Source organism: Nothobranchius furzeri, chromosome 9 (assembly GCF_043380555.1).
Source record: "Nothobranchius furzeri strain GRZ-AD chromosome 9, NfurGRZ-RIMD1, whole genome shotgun sequence".
Classification (NCBI taxonomy): Eukaryota; Metazoa; Chordata; class Actinopteri; order Cyprinodontiformes; family Nothobranchiidae; genus Nothobranchius; species Nothobranchius furzeri.
The window spans coordinates 29616637-29641144 of NC_091749.1; the positions used below are offsets into that span (position 1 = coordinate 29616637).

The 24508-nt window shown below is 40.6% G+C and overlaps 1 protein-coding gene across 1 annotated transcript in view; it reads left to right on the plus strand.

Moving 5' to 3' along the window:
• Window positions 1–24508, plus strand: part of LOC107382005 (insulin-like growth factor 1 receptor) — a 65607-nt gene that overhangs the window by 10947 nt on the left and 30152 nt on the right. Inside the window, exon 2 of the mRNA XM_015953956.3 lies at window positions 5095–5658. Within this exon, the coding sequence (XP_015809442.3) occupies window positions 5095–5658 (564 nt within the window). The remainder of the gene's footprint in view (window positions 1–5094; window positions 5659–24508) is intronic.

Sequence of the window (24508 nt, forward strand, 5' to 3'; positions counted from 1 at the left end):
TGCGACGTGGACAACTATAGCCAGTTCTTCAATGTCTAAAATGGTGATGAGGATATAATTTGCTACAGGGCTCTGTCCCTTTTAGCATGCATGTTTATAAAACCAGTGTTAACAACAGAGAATGGTCACATGTCTGCTGCCATGAAAACATCTACGGTATGTGTTGTTGCTTCTGACTGGTCTGACCCACTAGCTAGTGTCTGTCTACCATGAGCAGCTGGGTTTGCTTTTTAGTTTAAGGTTGTTAGTTTTATTCATATCAGCTGTGAGTGATGTCTTAAAATAACATCACATCAACATAAATATGGATTTAGCCTATGTTTTCCTTCACAGTTGTGTTGTTGAAAAGTGAGTCCAAATATGCTTGTTATATTTTTGAAATAAATAATCCAAAAAATAGTGATGCACCCATTTGAAATATTTGGGCCGATACCGATATCCTATATTAAGATCACTGTTAAGGCCGATAACCGATATTTGTCTATATTCGCGCACTCCGTCCCGCAGGGCGGGGGGGTCGTAAGGTAGCGCGACTCGTGTTGCGAAGGACCACGATCACCAATTCTTGTCATGTGTCTTGCCCATGTATGTCTGATCTCTGAATTGTGTGTACTGAAACTCTAATTTCTCTCTGGGATTAATAAAGTTTCGATCGATTGCCCTCCGACCCGCAGCGCTCCTCTGTGAGAGCGGGGGGTGGGGGGGTTGCACACGTTCCGCTGCTTTCTCACCAGTATCAGCTGATGGAGAGCTCTAGTTTTGTTGTGCTGTTTGTGTCAGCGGACACGTTAGGGTCGGGGAGGGGGGCTGGGCATTACGCTTAGCCTGGCGGGTGGGCAAGCAAAGCCTGGCGGCCCGCCAAGCTTATAAAGTGCTGGGGGGAACCCTGAACAGTGATGTAAGCTACAACAATCAACAGGAGTTGATGTCTGGAGAAGAAAAAATAAAGGTGTACTTTTTATTTTTTCCGTGAGTTCAGAGGTGCCTATCGCATGAACAGGTGGAGGGGAAAGAGGAACAAATTTGTTCGTGTTAAAAAGTCTCTGAAATACAATCGAAAACAAAATGTAAATGCAATGGTGAATACACTATTGTGGATCGGATGCGTGACTGTAAGTGTGGCAGGATACCTCAGGATAGCGCTACACCCTCTGTTGTCCTGGCGGGGCGTTGTTCTGCAACACGCCTCATCTGACGGAAAAGTCAGAGAGCAACACTTCTCTGTCAATGCGTGTGAGTCTCTCCCTCGCAGAGCTGACAAAGTAGAAATTAGGCTTATCTTGTGTTCTAGAGGCAAACATTCTTAGTGTGTCCTTTTCTTGCATTTACTGCTACCCATTGGACTGGAGTAGTGCACTTTTCCCTGTGTTTTTGTTTCTAACATTTTGCAGTTGTACATGTGTAGCTTTTGCCAAAAATGGCATTCAAACTAATGACATTTTATCCTGAACAAGTTGTACATATTAAATACTAGAATATTGTTTTAAGAAAGTCAGTTAGTTGATATTAGTACTTAGCATTAGGGTTGTCACGGTGTGAAAGTTTAACCTCACGGTTATTGTGACCAAAATTATCACGGTTTTCGGTATCGCGGTATTTTTTTAAACGTGTTACATTTTCAGACAACTAAATAAACCCTGTATATCAGGAAAATATTGTCCTCAGTTTGTGTCTAAATTTAGCCTAAAATGTGTTATTTTGTAATTATGTAGTTTATTTGTTTATATTTTTCCCCTTTAGTCTTTAAAATGCCAATATTTGCCCATAACTTCTTATTTATGTCTGTTTGATGACATCATTTTTAAAATATTAGATCAGATGATACTCGGTACTCAGTAGCCTTCTAATCAGATACTTTTTTACCCTTACTTGAGTAATAAACCCTATATCAGGAAAATATTGTCCTCGGTTTGTGTCCTTCCAGTGAGCTTTGCAGATTTGGGAAAATGTCATCAGGCAGTAATCTTTGTTAAATTCATAATTATTCTCGGAGAGAGACCAACTCTTATCTGCCCGTGGGAGCCCCGTAATGCATAGCGTCATTTCAATATGGCGGTGTCCGTGATGCGGTTTATATGCAGGTAGCGGCGCTGCGGCTGCTTTATGTAGCGACTCGTTGCATTCTCCCTCAACCCAAATCCTCGGATCACGCATTTTAGCTAAAACGCTAACGTTAGCTTGCCTTGCGTTGACTATAGAGTTGTGGGCGATGGTCACGCAGATGTGTCATGAGATTTGAAGCGTTGCTGCCTTTCACAGACACTTTCTGCACGTGCTGCAAACAGGATAGCCGTCTTCTATCAACTGTCCCTCAGCTTTCTTCAAATATCCAAAAAAAAAAATGCCCATACTTCCGACTTTGTCTTCTTTGAGGGATAATAAATGTCCTGAGCGCTGCCGTCTCCTCCTTTGGCCATTATTTCAGCTTTAGCTTCAAGAAAGTTTTGGTTGTAAACAACAAAGTGCGCATGTGCCGCCAGCAACTTCAGCAGATGATACTGTGGCTGGTAAGGGTCACCGCGCCTACACCACAGCCACGGTAATCCACTGAGATAATATATTTTTTTAAAAACAAGACGGTTATTATTATTGTCAACTTTTTTTTACCAGGGTTTACCGCTACACCGGTTACCGTGACAACCCTACTTAGCATGCATTGGTTTAGTGGCTTGCTGAGCGTCTGCGTTGACCAGATTCCACATGAGCTGAATTTTTAAAACTAAAAGGGGCCCTAACCTTTCTTTGATGTGTTTGTAAGACCAATGGTTGATCTGACTGAACCAAACATTCAAAGATTGCATCAAAACAGGAAAAATAATCAGTTCATTATAGGGCTGCCACAAACGATTATTTTAGTGGTCGACTAATCATTTTTGGCGATTAAACGACTAATCGTGTTGAGCATAAAGTATAGCTTATTGCACCAGGATGCAGCTGCTCTAATTTACCCATCATTAGCTTCTAGTTAGAAGTGTGATCTGTTATATGCCATCTAAAAGAAAAGACAAGATGATAGCTTATCAAAGAACAGGGATCTCATGTCCATCACCAACAAGTTAAAAACGGCCTCAGTCAGAACGTTTGCTTGCTGAGTAGTGCATGTTGTTGGTTTGTATACAAACTCGTCCATTGAAGAGGAGTGCTTTTTTAACACTGCAACATAGTGGGATACAAGAAATCATTCGTTTTTGTACTGTTGGAGCAAATACGTGACATGTGTTTGCTACAGGTAATAAAATCATCATCACTACTGTTGTTGCTACAGCTATAAATACAAGTAACTGCCTGTGGATGTTAGCAGCTAACGAGAGGTAATTAGCTTACAGAGGCATCTGTCCCTCTTTGTCGTCCTTCACGACATGCTACTTTTTAAGGTATTCATGCGTCATTGTGTTGCTCCCGTGAAAGGAGAGTTCTACTTTGCAGATTTTGCACTATACACGTTTCTCTTTTATCTTTGTAAAATGCTCCCAGACTTTTGAGCTACTTTGCCAGCTCACCATGTCTTGTTTATTCTGGTGATGTCTTGTTTATTCTGGTGATACGATAGCTGACCCAGATAGCCACGATTGCACATGTGCATCGAGCAGAAAGCAGCTGTGGTGCTGCAGCAGGCAAGATAAAAAAAAACAGTGCTTCATAGAATTATCTGTTATTAAATTTATTGGCAAGTGTTTTGTTTATCGGCGTCGTAATGATGAATTGACTAATTGTGGCAGCAATAGTTCATGGGCATTGTGTTTGAATACCAAGCATTACCTTTGTTGTGACTGAGCCAGACACTTCTAAATGTTACCATAGAAAAGATGAAAATTCTGTTTTCCACCAACTTCATGGAATATTTTTGAAAGTAGATGGACCAGTCATAAATGAGTTACAATAATAAAGACATTTTGGCATGATGGATGGAAGTGTACAGTACGGCTGGACGATATAGTAAAAAAGCTGATCAATTTTTAAAATAATCTTATTCATCGATATCAATAATTATTGAAAACTAAATGAAAAATGTCAAAAATATATTTTAAGTGCAGCCCTGGCCATTTTAGGCCATTACTTTATGATAAAACAAGTTGGTTGCATTACCAGACTTGGTTTTTTTTTTATCGATTCTCTGTTGCAAACCTTCGTTGTTTGTTTTTTTGTCAAACTTGTAAGAATTCAAATATTGCCACACTGGTGAAGTACTGTAATCTTTTTTCTGGATGATTTCTTCCACCGGCCCTTGCTGCAACATCTTGTTTAAGTCACACTGCTGTCTAGGTTTGAGAGGGGAGGGCTTGTTGACGGACGGAGCGAACTTGGGTCTGTGTTTTTGATTGGTTGGGTGTAAATAAAGACTCTAATAAGAAGCTACCCAATAGGCTATTATGAAAAAAGGAAACTTTTATTGAAGTTTTTATTGATTTATTTTTTTCCTATTGAACCACATGGCTATTGATCGCTATATATCGTTATTGAATTATTGTCCAGCCTGTGTACAGTACCCACGTTTGAAGTCAAATGTGTGTATTTGTCTTGGTTATTTTAACCAAGTACAAGTGTACCTATGAGGCGATTCATTTTGTCAGCTTTTTCTTCTATCAACATAGAGCGTGTACTTGTTAAATAGATGGTGTTGCACTGTGATGCACAATAAAAGCCTGTTAAACTATACAGTGGAACACAACACCGGTGGACGCTAGAGTAACAACAGCCAGGCAATCCGAACTTTATTGCCCTGTTAACCTAAGCATGATTCAAACCCGACTCAAGTGTTTACTTTGTCACACCATGCTTGGTTGCATTTGAAAATCCGAATCAGAAGGCAAATATGTTCTGCCAACAAAAGAACAATTCAAGTGTACTGTTGATATTTTAACAAATGTATAAAATAAACATCTTTCTGTATCACCATTACAGGAATGGAAAACACAATGCTATTCATTAACAAAGTGTGGGTCAATAAATGATGAAATATTCAGATTTATTTATTTATTTTTTATTAAGTGAAACTTCATCCTTTAATAGAGAAAGTGATGTAATTTCTGAGAAGCGTGTGTTGGCAAGATTGTATTTGTTTACCACTCATGTCCATTTTGTCTTTTTTTGCAGTTTGTACCCCCGGCATCGATATTGGTAATGACATCAGTCAATTCAGACAGTTGGAGAATTGCACGGTGGTTGAAGGCTACTTGCAGATACTTCTAATTGGGGATAAAAATAACAACATCAACCAGGAAGTCTTCCGCACCCTAAGCTTCCCCAAGCTGACCATGATCACCGACTACCTGCTACTCTTCAGGGTTTCTGGCTTGGACAGTCTGAGCACGCTTTTTCCCAATCTCTCTGTCATCCGGGGTCGTAACCTCTTCTATAACTATGCCCTGGTCATCTTTGAGATGACGAGCCTGAAGGACATTGGACTCTACAACCTGAGGAACATCACTCGTGGCTCTATCCGAATAGAGAAGAATCCAGAGCTCTGCTATTTGGATTCTATAGACTGGTCCCTCATCGTGGATGCGGAGTTCAACAATTACATCGCAGGGAACAAGCAATCAAAGGAGTGCAGTGATGTGTGTCCAGGCATCATGGAGAACAACCCTTTATGCAGGAAGACTATGTTCAACAACAACTACAACTACCGCTGCTGGAATTCCAACCATTGCCAGAAAGGTAAGCCAGATCTCACGCAAAGGTGTGGAAGTTTGTTTTGCATGACCAACCTTTCTTAAGATCTTTATTTGAAGTTAATTTTTCCTCACCTTCACACAAAGAATGAGTTAAACAAAGGTATTAGTTTAGAAGCCAAATGTAGTCTGAGCTCATGAAATGCTTATATTTCTGAGTCTAAGCATGAAAGGTTAGTATCTGTTTACTGATGCACCGAACGGTTAAAGTGGTTGTGTCTTATCCTTCGTAAATAAGAGTTCAAATTATCATCCCATAACAAGAAGTATAAAAACATACTTTTGTGTTTATGTCTGTCGTGTTTTAGACGACTTGTTTTGCTGGTGCCGTTCACACGACGTGTTTTGGCTGACTCAAAGTGTGTGTGTGTGTGTGTGTGTGTGTGTGTGTGTGTGTGTGTGTGTGTGCGTGTGCGTGTGCGCGCGCGTCTGCGTCTGGATGAATTGTTTCCCTGGTGACTGGCGCCTTGCTGCAGACTCAGCATGTTAATGTTTTTGTCTTGTGACATGAAACTGTTGCAGGATAGATTTGGGATGCCATGTACGTCTGTGCATTAACAGCATGCAGTCTGTGATCAAACACACATTACAGAAGGTTTAAATATACAGATGCTCGACACGTTCACTTCAGCCAAAGCTGCTTTGTGGGTTGCTGGAGTGACGGCGTGTGGGCACGCTAGCAAAGAAGAGAGTGGAATATATTAGATGTCTTGTATTAGTGTGTGTGTGTGTGTGTGGGGGGGGGGGGGGGGGGGGGGTCTTCAGGTTGATGAGAAGAACCAAAGTTGTTTAACTTCTCCCTGCCTGCTTCAAATCTGCAGGACATATTGATGTGCTCCTTCTGAGATATGGTCTTTAGTATCATTCAACCAGTTAAATGAATTAGCCTACATCAATATTTAGATATTAAAATTTAGAAAATTGTGTTGATCAGATAGTATTATGGATGCCAGTGTTTTATCGCACAGAAACAAAGACATTTCCTCTGATAAACCGCCGTCTTTCTGTCTCCATTCTGTTGAGACTACCGCATGGCAGTTGTAAGAAGCAGGGGATGAAGGACATTTTGACATTCTTCCACACCTATTACCCAACTCTCAATGCCAGCATACGTCATTTGCTTGTGTGTCTGTGTTGTTGTTTGTGTGTGTGTGTGTGTGTGTGTGTGTGTGTGTGTGTGTGTGTGTGTGTGTGTGTGTGTGTGTGTGTGTGTGTGTGTGTGTGTGTGTGTGTGTGTGTGTGTGTGTGTGTGTGTGTGTGTGTGTGTGTGTGTGTGTGTGTGTGCGTGCGTGCGTGCGTGCGTTAATAGTTGCCCCAGCTTGAGAGATGCTTCCATAAGTCTGGTTGGTTTCTTCTTGAGCTACGCTCCTATTAGTAGCAGTGTTTGTAACAGTATGGCTATAACTTCCAGGTTAATCTTCATTTTATTTTAAAAGCTGATATTTAAGCATCACGTTCAGTTGTTTGAGGCCAATATCTCCAGAAAAAACATGCCAAATACTGCAGTGAGACCTTCTCGTGGGTAACTGAAGAAAGATTGGTTGACAACTATAAACAGTATCTTAAACATTTTTATTTGTGGTACCATTGCTATATTCATTCATGCTATCTGGACCTACAAAGTCATTCACTACCTTCCTGTTTTTAACCACAGGGACCTTTATACAGTTCCTTTATCCTAGAGTTTGTTTGGTTTTTGTACCAAAGGAAGTGCTGTCATTTTGAATTTGAACTGTTTATAAAGCTCGTTTTACTCCTGCTTCAAAGTAGTTATGAAAGGAAATTTCCTGCATGTAGTGTAACTCTCCTTTCCACTGGATGCGTAAGCGGCGTGTAACACAACAGGTATTTTTCACCCGCAAGCACCCTTCCCACCGGGAGGGTTTCAAACACAAAACAGCAGCAAAGGCGTTCCACTGAACTGGTTCCACAACATCACAAAATGACTGGAGAGTTACATCACGTGTGATTCTGGCAGTTCATGCGATAAAAGTAAGGGGAAATATGGCAGCATGTATCCAGAAAGGTCTTTGGTTCATTTTCTGTTCCTTTTAACGCATCTACGGAGGTTTCACAGGTAATGATGTACTTGTTTACCAGTTAAGGAAATGTAAATCTGCACAACTTTTATTTTGAAAGTTTCCGAATGTTTTACACTACTTTCCTGCGTCAACAGTCCGAACTATTGAACTTGACGCATTCTGGACGTGTAATATGTACAAAATAGACTCAACGCGTGAGTAGGGTTGTCACGGTGTGAAAATTTAACCTCAGTTATTGTGACCAAAATTACCACGGTTTTCGGTATTATTGCGGTATTTTTTAAAACATGTTACATTTTCAGACAATTAAATAAACCCTGTATATCAGGAAAATATTGTCCTCAGTTTGTGCTAAAATTTAGCCTAAAATGTGTTATTTTGTAATTATGTTGTTTATTTGTTTACATTTTTCCCCTTTAGTCTTTAAAATACCAATATTTGCCCATAACTTCTAATTTTTTGTCTGTTTGATGTCATCATTTAAAAAATATAAGACCAGATGATACTCAGTACTCAAGTACTCTTCCAATCGGATATTTTTTTTTACCCTTACTTGAGTAATAAACCCTACATCAGGAAAATATCATCCTCGGTTTGTGTTCTTCCAGTGAGCTTTGCAGATTTGGGAAAAAGTCATCAGGCAGTAATCATTGTTAAATTCATAAATATTCTCTGAGAGAGATCAACTCTTATCTGCCCCTGGGAGCCCCGTAATGCATAGCGTCATTTCACTATGAGGGTGTCCGCGACACGGTTTATATGCAGGTAGCGGCGCCGCGGCTGCTTTATATAGCGACTCGTTGCATTCTCCCTCAACCCAAATCCTCGGATCACACATTTTAGCTAAAACGCTAACGTTATCCACTGATTTCCCGCTTTCCTATTCACGCTCTCTCTTTCTTAACACTTTTTTCTTTTAAATCCCAATTGCCTATTTTTGCTCATTTTAAATATATTTTAAACATTTTCTAAATGGTTTTTTATATTTTTATATATATATATCTTTTGTGAAGCGCCTCGTGATTTTTATCTTGAGAGGCGCTATAAAAATGATATTTTCTTCTTCTTCTTCTTAACTTGCCTTGCATTGACTGTAGAGTTGTGGGTGATGGTCACGCAGATGTGTCATGAGATTTGAAGCGTTGCTGCCTTTCACAGACACTTTTTCTGCACGTGCTGCAAACAGGATAGCCGTCTTCTATCAACTGTCCCTCGGCATTCTTCAAATATCCAAAAAAAAAATAATGCCCATACTTCCGACTTTGTCTTCTTTGAGGGATAATAAATGTCCTGAGCGCTGCCGTCTCCTCCTTTGGCCATTATTTCAGCTTTAGCTTCAAGAAAGTTTTGGTTGTAAACAACAAAGTGCGCATGTGCTGCCGTCAACTTCAGCAGACGATACGTTGGCTGGTAAGGGTCACCGCGCCTACACCGCAGCCACAGTAATCCACCGAGATAATATATTTTTTACAAGACTGTTATTATTGTCAACTTTTTCACCGGGTTTACCGCTACACCGGTTACCGTGACAACCCTACGCATGAGCGACATGCCCCTACTCCAGGGCTATTTAATTCCAGGCCTGGAGGGCGGGTGTCCAGCACGTTTTGGTTCTAACCCTGCTTCACCACACCTGATTTCAATCAGCAGGTAATTAACAGACTTCTGCATTGCCTGATGAGCTGCTGCACAGGTGATTCAACCGCTGAATCAAGCGTGTTGGACCAGAGAAACCACTAAAGCGTGCTGGATACCGGCCCTCCAGACCTGGACCTGAATAGCCCTGCCCTACACTTCTGGGACGTTTCTGCGACCCTTTGCAGCTGGTGAAAATGCACCCATCCACTACAGCGGCTAATTGTTGCGCAGTATGTGGTATCCAGCATGTTTTAGTAGTTTTCCTAATCCAACACTTGATTCACCTGTTAAGCAGCTCACCAGGCTCGGCAGAAGGCTGTTAATCACCTGCTGATTAAAATCAGGTGTGTTGAAACAGGAATAACAGTAAAACGTGCTGGATTCTGACCCTCGGGGAAGGGAGTTTGGGATCACTGGTCTATAGTAATTAGCTGTAGAGAATCAAATTAAATTTAAGATGCTTATATTTTAAAATTGATGATATAAGCAACATTGAATGTCATCTTCTAAATAAGAAGCAGACAGCAGTCTACTAACATTCAAGTTCGGGGTCGGCCAAGTTCACTTGAAATCCAGGAATTGTGAAAAAGCTTTGACTCATCTCCCAACCGCTGGCTGGTGGTTATTTTACTTTATTTTCCTTTCTGCAGTATGGATACAGTCTGAGAAAAGTTCCTTAGAGCTGGTGTTTTCAGAAAAACAGTTCAATGGGCTTTTTCAGTGTTATGAGGGCTGTGGAGGTGGCTGAAGGACATTTCCTGATGAGGTTCTCCTCTGGATGCATTTTCTCATTTGCAGACGCATTATGTTGGAACCACACGTGGTTCACACAGACCCCTGCTCTGTTATATTGAAGCTTTCTGTCGCCAGCACTCCTAACATAGCGTCTGGGTGAAAAGTCCTTATAAAGTTCAGCTATCTCAAACTTTGTTGTCAGGAGGATTTCACCACGCTTGCCCCAACGTGTCTGGGTCATATTTTGTTCTTTAGCAGTATTTCACAGCCTGTCCTGACAAACAAGACACTTCAGGGCATGACTTATGTGCTTGTGTTGCCATTTCCCCTTTGAGTAGTTGGTGTGTTTTTATTAAGTCATTTTAAGTATGACAGAGGTGGAGAATGACGCCATGAAGATGCTCCAGTAGACTACAGGCATCCAGAGGGAGAGCACCAGCCAGGCCACACGGGCCATTGGTTCTGACTGTCACTGGTTTTGATGAGTTGATCTCTAATAACACAAGTACAGCTGCTCTCAGTCCAGACATGACATTTTTGTGATCTTAGTTGGGCAATATGTTGTCAAAGTCTGGTGAGTAAAAACTGGCTGTGAAAAGGGCCATTAGGCCCTTCTCACCCCCACATTCTGATTTATTTTCCCCTAAACTCTCTTATTTCTGTTATCATGTTTCTGTAGACTGTGTTTTATGGTTTAGCCATGTGTTTTTCTCATGTGAATTGTTTTATTGCATTTTATTAAATAACATGAGCAAAAAATACAACATTTTTTAACTCATTAACTGCCAGCGTTTTTGAGCATTTTTACTGGTTTTTCAACAGTGACAGAACATTGTGTTGTATGACCATATAAACACCAAAACTACTAAAACAAAGAGTAGACTCACTTCTTACATCAGGAAGGATCAGTGTTTCTAGCCTTTTCCGTTCTTTCACAATCCGTTGTCAAAGTGTGCGCTGCAGAAGCTGTTCTGGTTAAACACCTTGCTTTAGGCATGGCATCGTTCCAAAACAATCTCCTAATTCATGGATTGTCTGCTTCATGATCACGTGACGTGTGACACACATGGCTGAGGATCAACTTTAGAGCCTTGATGTTTACTCTCATGGTGTGCAAGCTCGTTTCTGAGCCCGCCCTCTTAAAAACCGCAATTAGCGACTCTCCAGGACCAGGATTGGGCACCCTTGTACTAGAGACCATTGCAAATGTATTAAAAATACCACTTTAAAGGATATTCCACACCAATGTTGTGTGCGTCAGATAAGTCGAAAAAAAAAACCCAGTTTTACTGGCCCAGTAATTCTCCTGACCCGTCTGTACTCCTTTAGCTTTAGCTTAGCATAAAACACAGTGAGTAAATGGATCCAACTAGCATTGTGAGTAAAAACGTCCTCAAAGTCAGTCAGTAGTGATCCCAGTTCTGCTGGGTGACCTAAATAATCAGACTGACTGCAAGTGAAAATAATTGAGAACATAAAGGAATCATAGGTGCCATTTTAGACTTGGAACTACTTTATGACAAAGCACAGCTGTAAGTCTCCACTGAAAGGTGCAAGGCAGTCCCAAAGAAACCTGCTTCTATAAACAGATGCACACAGAGTGTTAGCAGACATGCTGAAGTAGAACTAACCATGTTTTTAAAATGAAACGGAGTAGGGCTGCACAATATATCGAAAAATTATCGTCATTGGGATAACAGGACATGCGATAGGCCCATTGCAAAGCACGTCAAATACGGCGATAAATGTTTGGTTCAAACATTTCCATCCATGTCATACATCAACTTTTTGTAAGCCAGCTCTGTTTTTTATGCGGAAGTGTTATTTGACCAATCAAACGTAGCCCTTCTATCAGATGGGTCCGTTCACGTAATATGCCCGCCCCCTACGTAGACCCTTACCCCAAAATTCCACTATCTCCGCTCTGCTCCGCCCCCGCTTTCTCCTGCCACTCGCTTCCCTTGTTGGTCATGCTGGCTCAGATTAACGAACGCACTTTGTGCTGAGGTTTCTGGAATCAGCGCTGCTTTCAAACGTGAACGTGAGTCTGCTCGGTGCCGTTAAGCAGCTGATAATAACCGGGCTGACTCTGACACGTGCAGGTGAACCAACCCACCTTCATGTCGCTAGTGTTCCACCGGGTGGTGATGTTAGCCCAGGCTCCGGTTAGCTTCCAGCTAAAAGGCTACAGCACTCTCCTCCCAGTCCCACCCTGCTAAAGAGGGCCTGGAAAAGTTCCCTCAAACCTCAAAGTGATTTTTCATTTATGAGCTTTTATAACCTTGTTAATCAGGATAGTTGATTTGCTGCTGCACATAAACTGTCAGTCAGAAGCTCTGCTAGCCGATTTTCTTAAGAGGAGCTAGTTCAATTTGTTAGCTTGTTATCAGAATCATAGTTGCAGTTTCATCATCTGAGCTGCTTTTTAAGATCTAGCTAAACTTGTTCAATTTGGGGTTAAAAACAAACGTTTTCACATATTTTCCATGTAGTTTTTTTGCCAGTTCCTCTTCTGAAAGGTAGACAATTGTTTTTCTCTTTCCCTCAGAAAATCTTAATATTCTCCTAGTTTGGCCCAGCACAGTTCACTTCCCAATTACAGCAACAGCCTTATATCATAACCACATATGTGGAGAAAATGCTCAGTAGCAATGAGAGAATTTGCTGTTGCATTTAAGTGATGTTAACTATTATTTAACATTTAAACTTATTTTCTGGTATTTTTATTTATTCAAAAAACCCTGGTAAGGGATGTTGTTCTGTATTTGGAGCATCAGAAAAAGTTTTATGGTGGTGGTGATGTTTTAAAGTCACTGAGAAACTGCATGCGTGCAGTTTGTTGTTTTGCTGCTAATACAGTAGCAGGTGCAGCTGCATATTTTTGCAATAAAATGTTATGTTGTAATGGAATTCATGCATTAGTTTTTGTTTGCTTTGAACCCAGAGCAGACGTCACACGCCAGACGACATCAACACTGCATACTTTAGTATTTGGTAATTTATCGTGAGTAATATCAATATCGCAATATTAAGCACTGTTATCGAATATCGCAGGTTTTCCTAATATCATGCAGCCCTGTGTTTAACACATTTATCAGAAATCTTCAAAGAAAAAAGAAAACTTGGAGATGCATTACTTGCGTGCACGTGTGCATGCACACGCATCTTTATGCCGGATCACTAAAGTGTTTCATTTCAAAGTAAAGAAATAATTTTCTTCTGGAAAACAAAGTTGCTTCACATGTAGGGATGGGTACCGAATTCGGTACTTTTTAAGGTACCGACCGAATTCCATAGTACCGACCGAGCACCGATTCACGTCATTTCAAACGGTGCCTCTTTTCGGTACCCGTCCTTCATAACGAGAACTTGCCAAGACAGCTGCGCATGCGCAAGAGCGTAAAGCCTGGTTTATGCTTCTCCGTCAGCTCCGCAAGGGACAGACACGCACGGATTGACGGAAGCGTTTTGCGCTTTTACTTCTCCGTCTCCTGGAGAGTGTTGCAAAGCAATTGCCCGGCAGGACAACAGAGGGCGTAGCGCTGTTCTGTGGTATCCTGTCATGTATCGGTCCAAGATGGTGTGTTTATATTGTGTTTTTGTGTATATAAGAGACTTTAAACACGGACATATTTGTCTCTCATTCTCCTCCATCTATTCATGCGCTCCCCACCTCTAAACCTACGTTTCCTATCATTTCCGTCCACAAAAAAAACGCTTGCTGCGCAACTTTTCACTCCTCCAGTCACGGGAGAATTAAACGTTCATATTTTTAGAGTTTTTTTCGCGAGGCATTCTTCAAGCTTCGCCGTGTCTGCCGCTAGTTAAACTCGGCTCTCTTTGCAATGGCGGCGCTGTAAACAACAGCGGCGTCCTGACCAATCACAAGCTTGCATAATCCGTCTCGTTCGACGGATGTTTAAAAAAGTGGGCTCGACTCCGTACGTACTTGCGTGCCTGCCGGAGCCCTACGCAAGGACGCTGCGTGTCTCCGCACTGACGCAGACGGAGAAGCATAAATCAGGCTTTATGTCGTTGCTTGCTGTGAACCAGTTGTAAACAGAGCAGCATGGTAGAGAGAACGCAGGCTAAAGCTTGGGTCCACTTCACTAAATGTGATGGGTAACTGGATGATGAAACCAGCGACAACTATCTAAGTGAGACATCCTCATCTTAATCTGCTCCGGTAGGTAAATATAATTGGCTTGATATGTTAGCTTCCGTTTCGCTAATGGTGCGTTCGGTTTCTCCTCGGAACTCCGAATTTCGGACTAGAACAACATGAACGCGCTCTAAAGTTTGGCTTCACTTTACTAAATGTGACGGGTGAAGACGAAACCAGTGACGATCTAAGTGTGAGGCATCGTTTTAATCTGCTCCAGCAGCTAAATAAACTGTTTAAGATATCGTTAGCTTGATATGTTAGCTTCCATTGCTACCATTGTTATCAGCTAATGGTGCGTTCGCTTTCTCCTCGGAAATTCTAACTTCCCAGTAGGAAAAATCAAATGAAAAAAGATGGCAAAAGGAATGAAGATACACAGTAAATTTAGTTCACAGTAAAGATGTTTGCTTCAGTTTAATTATCAGCTTATGAAACTACAAGGACGATGTTAAAATACAAACAGTTGTATGTTATTTATCGTGATATTTATCAAATATTGTTATATATTGAGAAAAATATATATTTAATTATAAAAGAGAATTAAAATAATAAACACTAAAAAGTATTGAAAATTGGTACCGTTAAGTACCGGTATCGATTCGTAGGTACCGGTAATTAGTACCGGATCGATTCAAATGTCAAAGGTACCCATCCCTATTCACATGTGAACTTGAAATTCACCTCATATTTTATAATCTCAACAGAATGTATAGTGGAGAAGACTGATGTTTATATTATATTTGTGTCCTGTCTGACTCGCAATGTTCAGTGTCTCCTCTGTTGTTTTGTCAACGAAGGCTTTTAACTTTTGGCTGGAAGTTGAGCTGCACAGCTTCTCCAACTGCGCATTAACTGGCTGAAGGTTGACTGAGGAGGAGAATATAATCTTGCAGCAAAGTTTCATTTACGGCGCTGGTTTTATTATTTTTTAAATGGCTGATCTTATTCTATACATCCAGTTCTAAGTACTTATTACACTCAGGTCTCACTTGTGCTGAAGTATTTTTAGAGGTTGGGTTTGAAGTGAGGCTTGCCCCCTCACTGTTCAGATGAGTGTTTGGGTCAGCACATGTTTTCTTGTGGTTCTAGTCAAGGATGCAGACACAAAACCTGTTGATGGGTAGGTTGTTCTCCCAGAACATAAACGTTATTTGGATATTAGTGCTGTAGATTTAGTTTGTTCTGTGATTTTGTGGAATGACTGCAGCAGATCTCTTTGCCTCATCTCGCCATAACCCACCTGCTGCAGGCTGCAATGCACTTTATAGGTGTGGGAAAAAATGGGTGTTTTAAAAATAATTAGGATTTAAGGAAGTTCTTTATCTTCTAATTATTCTGTGCACATAGCATAGATCGGGCCCTGCCATTACTTGAGTGTTTTCCATTGCTGACTAAAGTTTACTTTTTCTCTGGAGTTGTTTTGGCAGATTCGGCACAGGCTGATGAGATACTGTCCACAGATATTTTATTCATTTCTATATCTGAGTCCATGTTGCCAAATATTGCAGCCGTAGTGGACGATGTTATCGCTGAGAAGATGAAAGAACAAAATTAAAGTAGGTCTTGGGTTTACTGGAAGGAATTTTTGCCATCTGTTAACTCTTGGTAAAAGGATTACACATTAAACGGAGTGTTTTCCTGGTTGTTGCTCAACCAGCCACTGCTGTAATACCTGACGTGCCACTGTTTGTACAATAACACTTGTAGTTGTTGGGTTTGCATGTTATCCTGGTGGGGAAATAAACCGTATGTTATTAAGTTCATCCTAATCAGCATAAAGATGATTCCATGATTTAAATGTTTATGACTTTAGTGACTTCTAGTGGTAGAGTGAGAAAAGACACTGAACAGACAACAGTGCACACTTTTACATCATCTCACACTAAAGGTTGAGGATGGGAAGTGAACTGGGATAGGTGTTGCTGAGTCTGTTACAGAAACAAAACAACTAAGTTTATTCTGCTACTGGACACAAGACAATGTTTGTCCAAAATGAATAGAAGAACAAGGAGAATGAAACAAAAATGGACAAAATCTAACACATTAACTTGAATGAAAAAAATAATGTCCAGTATCTAATTATATGACATTTTAATTGATGCAATGTAAACACGTTTGCTTGAGTCTCCTATAAAAAATTCTACTACAAAATATTGTCATTTAACAGCATTTGTGTGTGTGTGTGTGTGCCTGGGTGAAAGACTAGTGTATTGTAAAGCATCTTGGGGGGGGGGGGGGGGGGGGGGTTATAGAACTCAAAAGACTATCAAATACAGGCCATTTACCATTTTGTTACCATTCATTGTTGGAAGTCTCTTCTGGTCTTGTAATAGTCTAGTGAACTAGACCAAAGTCTTGCTTTGCAAAGATTGGTCTAGGAGCGCTACATTGGAACCTCTGCAGCCCCTCACAGCATTCCGGCTGGCCAATCACAGCTCTCTATCCGCTTTGTGGGCCAATCGGGGCCCTCTATTCCTCTGGTGGGTGGGATGATGTGAAAAAGTGGAATAAGATGGTGACAGCTTGTTTAAAACGGCTTTTACATCAATTTTGGACTATTTGGACTTAGAATCAGGAGCTGATGGAACTATTTAAAGAGCAAGTCACCCTCTACTAGAGTATTACTCCACTCCCACTTCCTGTTTGAAAAATGCAACAAATGCTGTTGCCTAGCAGACCGAGAGGGCGGAGCCGCTAACAAATACACACAGGCACACAACAACATTGTGACCTCATATGGTACCAGCTAACATTCTAGGGTACCTCTTAGCCAATAGCGATGGCAGATTTAAATTCAAATGCAGTGCAGAGTTTTTACCTAACAATGGCACAACACTGACAGTTTTAGGCAGAAAATTAAAATTTTAACTAAAATGCACTATAGTGCAAAACCATTGACAACACATGTCTGCAGCACGATTAGACACACATTTATATAGTGTATCAGTGACTTGCTCTTCATTTAGAAAAAGGATTTATTTTCACCTTCTTCAACAGCGGACTGCTTCATTTACCGACATCTGATGTGGTGAGTACGTCGTGTTGTTTATTGTCCAGTAGCACGCTGAGTCCAGTAGAACCCGCCCCACGACCGAGAGCCGTCAATGGGCGTCTGGCTTGCCAGGCTAGTCATGTAATGTAGGAGTACCAAAACTGCATTTCTGCAAAGTTGAAGAAGCCATTACTACACAAATTCCACGAAACATCTAGCTTACAATATGCCAAACAGCAAAGAAACAAGGCTCAACATTTCTGGAATAAAATCATTTAGAGCTCTGAGACCAACGTTGAACTTTTTGGCCAGACCCATGAGAGGAGGATTTGTTTTCCTCAGCCTGAAAGCTTCACTTTGATGTTCCAACAACACAATGACCCAAAACACAAGGCCAAGTGGACCTGCCACTGGCTCCTGCAGAATAAAGTGAAGGTTCTGGAGTTACCGTCTCAGTCTCCCGACCTCAATATCATGGAACCATTGTGGAGATTGCGTTGTTCATGACAGATGGCCAAGCTGTCAATGTTGCTTAAAGCCGGACGTACACTGTGCGACTTTTCACTTTTTTGAGCCGATTTTCCAGTCGTGTGAGAATCCACGAGATCGGGACGAGTTTTGCGCCGAGCGGTCGTGTAGTGTACAGGGGGTTACGAGAGGCGATTAACACCACATGACCAGCTACCGATCAGCAGTCGTGAGCTCGCACGGACTTCTGGCGTGTTTAATATTTCGCTCGTCCCTCGTGAGGGTATCGCACTGTTGAAGCGGCGCTGCGAGCAGCTGCGACCCAAAATGTATCAGAACCGCTCACGGCGCATGCGCAATCATGCACCAATGCCGCTCACCCGCTATTTCCCTAATAACACACGCTGTTCGTTTTGTTTCTACACGTTTTTTTTACTCACAAAGATAGTAAAGAAAGCGTGTTTGTCGTGTTCATGTCAAATTAAACTGATCACAAAACAGATTTACTTTTTTTATTTTGTTTTCCTCATCCAACCCCCATAAATCGCTGTGTGTCCTCCTGCAGCACTCCCGAAGGACAACAGGCAAAACAAGACAAAAAAGTCTGACGTGTTGAGTAAAAACTGCTATTTTTAGCATATTTTTAGGGCCGACGTGTTGCTACCAGACGTACAGTGTGAGCAGTCAGGTCGCATCCGAGAACTGGGTCGTACAGTGTGAGCACATGACTCGTGAGATCTGCTCTGCGAGGAAGTCGTACAGTTTGAGCTGAAGCTGAACGCTGCGAGTGAAAAAGTCGCACAGTGTACGCCCGGCTTAAGGGGGCAATTCACTGTGTTGTGAACTGGGGTGAGTAAACATTTTAGTATTTTATTTTGTTATGGTGTTTTGAAAGGAGTTCACACAATTTTTTTCCACAATAAATGGCTTGACAACATCCCTGACAAGTGGGAAAAAAAAGGATTTTTGTTTTCATTCTTATTCTTTGAGAAATTGCCAGAAAATCCACCTGGGTGTGTACATCTATTGACACGACTGTACTACATAATCTAAATAACCCTTATTTATGGTTCTAATGACATGTATGATTGATTTAAGAATGAAAGTCAAAGCCAGTTTCTCTGGATAGGTAATTTCCAGACAGTCTGACTTGTGTGACCCAGTGTCAGGGCTTAGGAAGGCCCAGTGACTACAAGAGCCTGCTGATGTACGTCTAATCGCTGCTATGATTAGCCCAGTACCTTCATTTACCAAGATCAACATCCACCATTTCAAGTAATACTGACTAATCTGGACATAGGTGAGAGAGACCCATGGCCACGTGTTTGTGGATGAGTCCATGGTTTAGATGTAGACTAACGTAACATGTTAGGGTGAAGCATACAAAATGTATTCTCCCATTTCAGTTTGTCATTTCCCAGGTCAAAACCGATGGTCAAAACTGAAATTTACTGATAAATTGGGGATTTAACTTGATTAATTAGTGAAATGGCCATTAAGATGAGTAATATCAATCTTGAGCAAAAATTACAGGTTTCCAACAGTATTACGAATTGTTAACTTGTCTTTTAGATCTTGTACAAAAGTTATAACTACTAGTGATGCACAATATATTGGCATCAATTTCAGTATCAGCCGATGTTCGTCATTTTTAACATATCGGTATCGGTCTGATAAGTTAAACTGGGCCGATATAACACAACTGATATTTTTTCCATCTTGTTTCCATTTTTTATCTGTTTCAAAGGGTGAGGGGGTGATGTGTACTTGTTTAGTCATGTGACAGTGATTGTAATCATCTCCGAAGTGTAAATGTGTGTGGTGTGTGTACATAACGTAAATTCAGCTTTAATCATTTTCATTCTATACCAAATCTACTGATTTTAGAAGCATATAGCTATTGGTATCCATTGTATCCATAGCTATTGGTATATCCATGGTGAGGTTTTGTTTCACTTTATTACTAAATTACTTGCCCCTGAAAAATGTACTCGGGGGTTCGAGTTCATGTTGCGCTGTTGGCGGTTTTACCAGCAACCTGAGAAAGTTACATTTGTAGCTCCAAGAGCGATGTTTGGAGCATGCACCTCGGAATAAGAGAGGCTGTTCCAGCATTCCGCCGTCTCTGCACATCAGTGCATCATAACCTGGTCTTTCCTTGTCTGACTGCATTCTCATCCTGAAGTAAAATAATTCAAATATATATACACTGATTTGAGACACTAAAATAATTTAATTGAATTATGCCTTTAACAAGAAGACAAATAACTAAAATAGAGCTCAGTGTGTAATGTTATACATTATCAAATGCACTGGAAATGATAATTAAACCTATCGTAAAAGTTACCTTCCTAGAACAACGTGCTGTTTGAACTTCACCTGATGTAGAAGAAAAAACCCAGGCTTGGTGATGAGGGATTTAAATTACTGACTTGGTTCTACGTCTGTTTTTAAGTAAATTTGTCACACCTCTTTCAACAAAACATGATCAGTAATATCACTATGTAGGTACTGATAAGCCTCGAAGCTTTTAAGATTGTTCATTGCCTCGCCGTCGAGTTCGCGGGGTCCACTGATTACCTTTTATTTATTTTATTTTTTCCCTTTTCTCACATTTTTTCTCACAATTTTTGCTTTCCCCCCATTTTTTATAGAAATAACATTATTTTTTGTCATTTTAAAATTATTTTCATCTTTTGTTATTGAGAAAGCGCCTCGTGATTTTTATCTTGAGGGGCACGATCAAAAAAGATGAATTTTTCTTTTTCTTCTCAAGAAAGTAGCTAAAATCCTACTGTATGTTAGCTTTGGACAGATTTTGATATCATCTTCCCACCCTGCTATTGCAGTAGGATTGTAACAATGACCCATTGTAGATTTGACAGCTAGTGTTAACACATAGTTTACGTCTCTAATAAGACCATAAAAAGTGGATTAATGCAAACGAATTGCATCATCCATCTATGATCGCAATGTAAACAAATGCTAGACTGGAAGTAGTTCGCATATTTCACACAAAGGATCTTGGAGGCCAGGAAGAAGGTGGATACATAAACACAATCTATTGGTTTAAGGCTGTAGATGACAGGAGAATTATGTGATGGAAACTGGAGGTTTAACTTTGCCGGCTGGTTAGGTTATGCAGTGTTTACGTTTGTTTTGCTTAGTTTTAATATCCTAGCTAAAATGCTTTGCTTGAGCCACGGTTGTGTACAAAAGATAAATGTGTCCCACCAAACACAAAGTGATTTATTATTATTGTTTTTTTTAACAAATCATCTACCAGGAATAAAACGTTTCACCTGTTTGCTGCTTTTGGGATTTTGAGCAGTCTTGTTTTTTTCACTTGTGATTCAGTCCGATGCAGTGCGATCACTGTTACTTGGTTGGCTTTGGTCCTCTGATGTATCATAGCTGGCTAAACTTGAGCTACTCCGCTTACTGGCTGATTTATTTAGGTATAATTTGCTTCAAGGGTTACTAAATGTAACTTTGGGTGGTAAATCCAAAAACATATCCCTATAGAGAACGAAGGAGTGGAGTTGAGTGTGTATGTATGTATCTACTGATTTTGTATTTTGACTAGTTTGTTACAAACATTTCATTAGGATCTTTATGTCACTAAGACCAGAAGAGATCATGTCTTCATGTGCAAAAAGCACAACATGTTTTAACTTTGTCCTGTGTGACATTGCATTTCCTGCAATATGACTCCAGTACATGTACAAAGATATACTCGATGAACTGTATATATGTGCAAAGTCTGATCATACACAACAACTCAGAGACCCCTAACACCGACCCAGGAGCTGGAGGTTGTCGAGGCTGGTAATTATAGGTGCTGCTTTGTAAACTAGGCACATCCATGACTGCTTTTAGTCAACAGTCACACCCATCCGTGGAATTCCTGGAAGAAAACATTACTGGTTTGGCTCTGCTGAAGGGCCTTCTGTAATTACGTGGCCTTTAATTGTGTACTGTTAACGCCATCAGATTGGGATGAGATGTGACCCACTCGGTTCGAAGCTGGTTGCATTTGGCATGTTTTGTTACCTATTCCCACCATTTTTGCTTTATGGTGACCACAACAGATTTTTTAGTTAAAATGATGATGTTTTTAATGAAGTTCCCTTTACATCTGTTTAGCTGTTGTATGTGGTTAGAATAAATAACAACAATGTCATTAGAAAGCAAAGATATCTGACAAGTAACACACACAAGCAGATTTTTTTGGACTTGTGATTCGGTCCGTTGCATTCCAATCAGTTAGTTGCTTGGTTGGCTTTGATCCCCTGGTGTATCATAGCTGGGTTACCTTGAGCTACTCTGCTTATCAGAACAAGCACCAAACATCCAGGCCTTGAATCCTGACCATTGAGCCTCATTCATCCTTTCCATCAAATTCCAGAGATTTTTCTGTCCTCCCTTGCCAAGCAAATACACAAAGTCAACACAAAGGAATGCAGACAACACAAATGCAATCACTGTGGGTGGTGAGGGATCAACAAGTCAAAGATTTTCACATTTTAATTTTTTTTACCTTTTTATTTTAGCAGCTTTGTGTTTAGACGCAGTCACTTAAATAACAAAACTAATTTTTATTTTTTTACCTTTTTATTTTAGCAGCTTTGTGTTTAGACGCAGTCACTTAAATAACAAAACTAATTTTTATTTTTTTACCTTTTTATTTTAGCAGCTTTGTGTTTAGACACAGTCACTTAAATAAAAAAACTAATTTAAATCCAGCTTTCTGATGTTTAGGAGGCCAAAGATTTAAAGCTCAGATAAGGATACTCTGTAGCACAAAATTAAAACAATGACAAAATCATTACAGAACACATTTGAGCTGAAATATTCTAGTGGCCAATCAAAGCATGTTCTCCGCTCACATGATTTCAAGATGGCAGCCCTCTTGTCTGCATATCAGAAAATAAACAAAACGGGACAGAGCTGGAAACGGAGGAAATGCTTCTAATTATTCTGTTGATGAGGCGGCGTCGCCACCGTCGTTTCAAGGTTGGGAAAGTATGGGTACGGTGGCTGCAAAGAAGGGCCAGGCAAGGAGTTTATGTTAATCTACGCCAAGAGATGCGTCTTGAAAACCCAGAATCCTTCCGACAGTACCGTCGCCTGGATCCTGAATCCTTCTAAAGGGTAGTGTAAACAGTGAGCCCATCGATCCGTAAGGTACCGTTTTGTTTATTTTTCTGACATGCAGACAGGGGGCTGCCATCTTGGAATCATGTGAGTGGAAAACACGCTTTGATTGGCGACTAGAATATTTCAGCTCAGCTGGCAGCTCACGCAGTGCACACACAGTGAGTTTCTACCCCCTGTGAGGCAGAAAATATCAAACCGGCTTGATCTTCACCTTGGCGTCTCATGAGGCAGGAATCTCTGTGAAAATTAGGTGGGCACAGGGAGGTGTCATTCAAAGCCATTTGCTCAGCAGATTGCTCTTGTGTGTGGCAGACTTTAACCTGTTTTCTTGTCTTACCCACAGCAAAGAGGTTTGTGACTGGATGACATGTTAAGTGTGTGTTATCTGTGGATAAGTCTTTTTGTTTGACCTAGACACAAGTCTGAGAAGACTGTTTTTCACAGCTTCTTTAAAACTGAAGTCCTTGATATCTGACCTCATCTTAAGTAAATGCAAAGCTGCAGGTATCAAAAACAGTTCATGTGATAGCTCTCTGGTAATCATCATCCATCACATTATTGTGTGGCTTCTGCCACATCTTTTTGGGGTCCAAAGCATTTAATTAGTTTTGTCTTTTCCTAGTAAGTCAGTGGAGGGATGCCAACAGAGATCCTGGAGATTATTTTTGTCTCTAGTTGTCTTGTAGTGTCAGCCAATTAAACAAGATGCCCACTGGGATCAATAAAGTTGTTTGACTCTGATCCGACAGATGCTTTTTGTCTCAGCAGTGCCCAGGATCACCACTGACTCTGTTTAGACTAGCGTTAATGCAATCTTACATCAGTGTGTTTTGACTGTAGTCCGAATGACAGGATTAGGTTTTGGTGTTCCAGTTTTGACGGGCTAATGTGTTCAGGGTCGAGCTGACTTTCAGGAAATAGTTAAGAAAATGTTTCTTAATGGAAGCTGTTAACAAGGTTGTTTGAATACCGAGCATTTATTTCTCTCTTGTGTGGATGTTTGTACTGGACTTGTTGATTTGCAAGCTTTGTTTTTGCAAAGCAGTTTTTAGTTGAGATGCTCTGATCCGATCACATGGTCAGAAACCGGGCCTGCGCATCACTCAGTACAATTGAATATTGAGGAAGTAAACAATTTGAAATAGGGGTGAAGAGGTTACTTTTAAAAACGTTTGTAATACATTCATAATATTAACAAGTTTTTTATCAAACAAGTGATGTTTTTTGGCAGATAAACTTAAAAAAATGACCTAAATACTTAAATAATAATGATAAAAACTTGAAAGAACTTGGACATATTCTCCATTTTTCTTCTTATTGTAATGTATTACTGAAATAGGGGATCGGGAGCAAAAAAGCATGGGGTCAGAACATTTCTAGTAATTTTATTTTTAAAAATTTTACATAGTTTAATTTGTTTTCCTGTGTTTTGAGTCTCCCAGCTATCATGCATACTAGGGCTGAACGATCTATCGTTCTTGGACCGAAATTGCGATTTCTAACAGCACGATCTCGTGACTGTCAAAGCTGCGGTTTTAGCGGTTTTGACTGATCCAGGATCAGTTGTGTAACTTTTTTACATCCGGGGTTTTTTTTCCTGTGTTATGGCGGCGGCAAAAGCCAGCGCGGGGGTAAG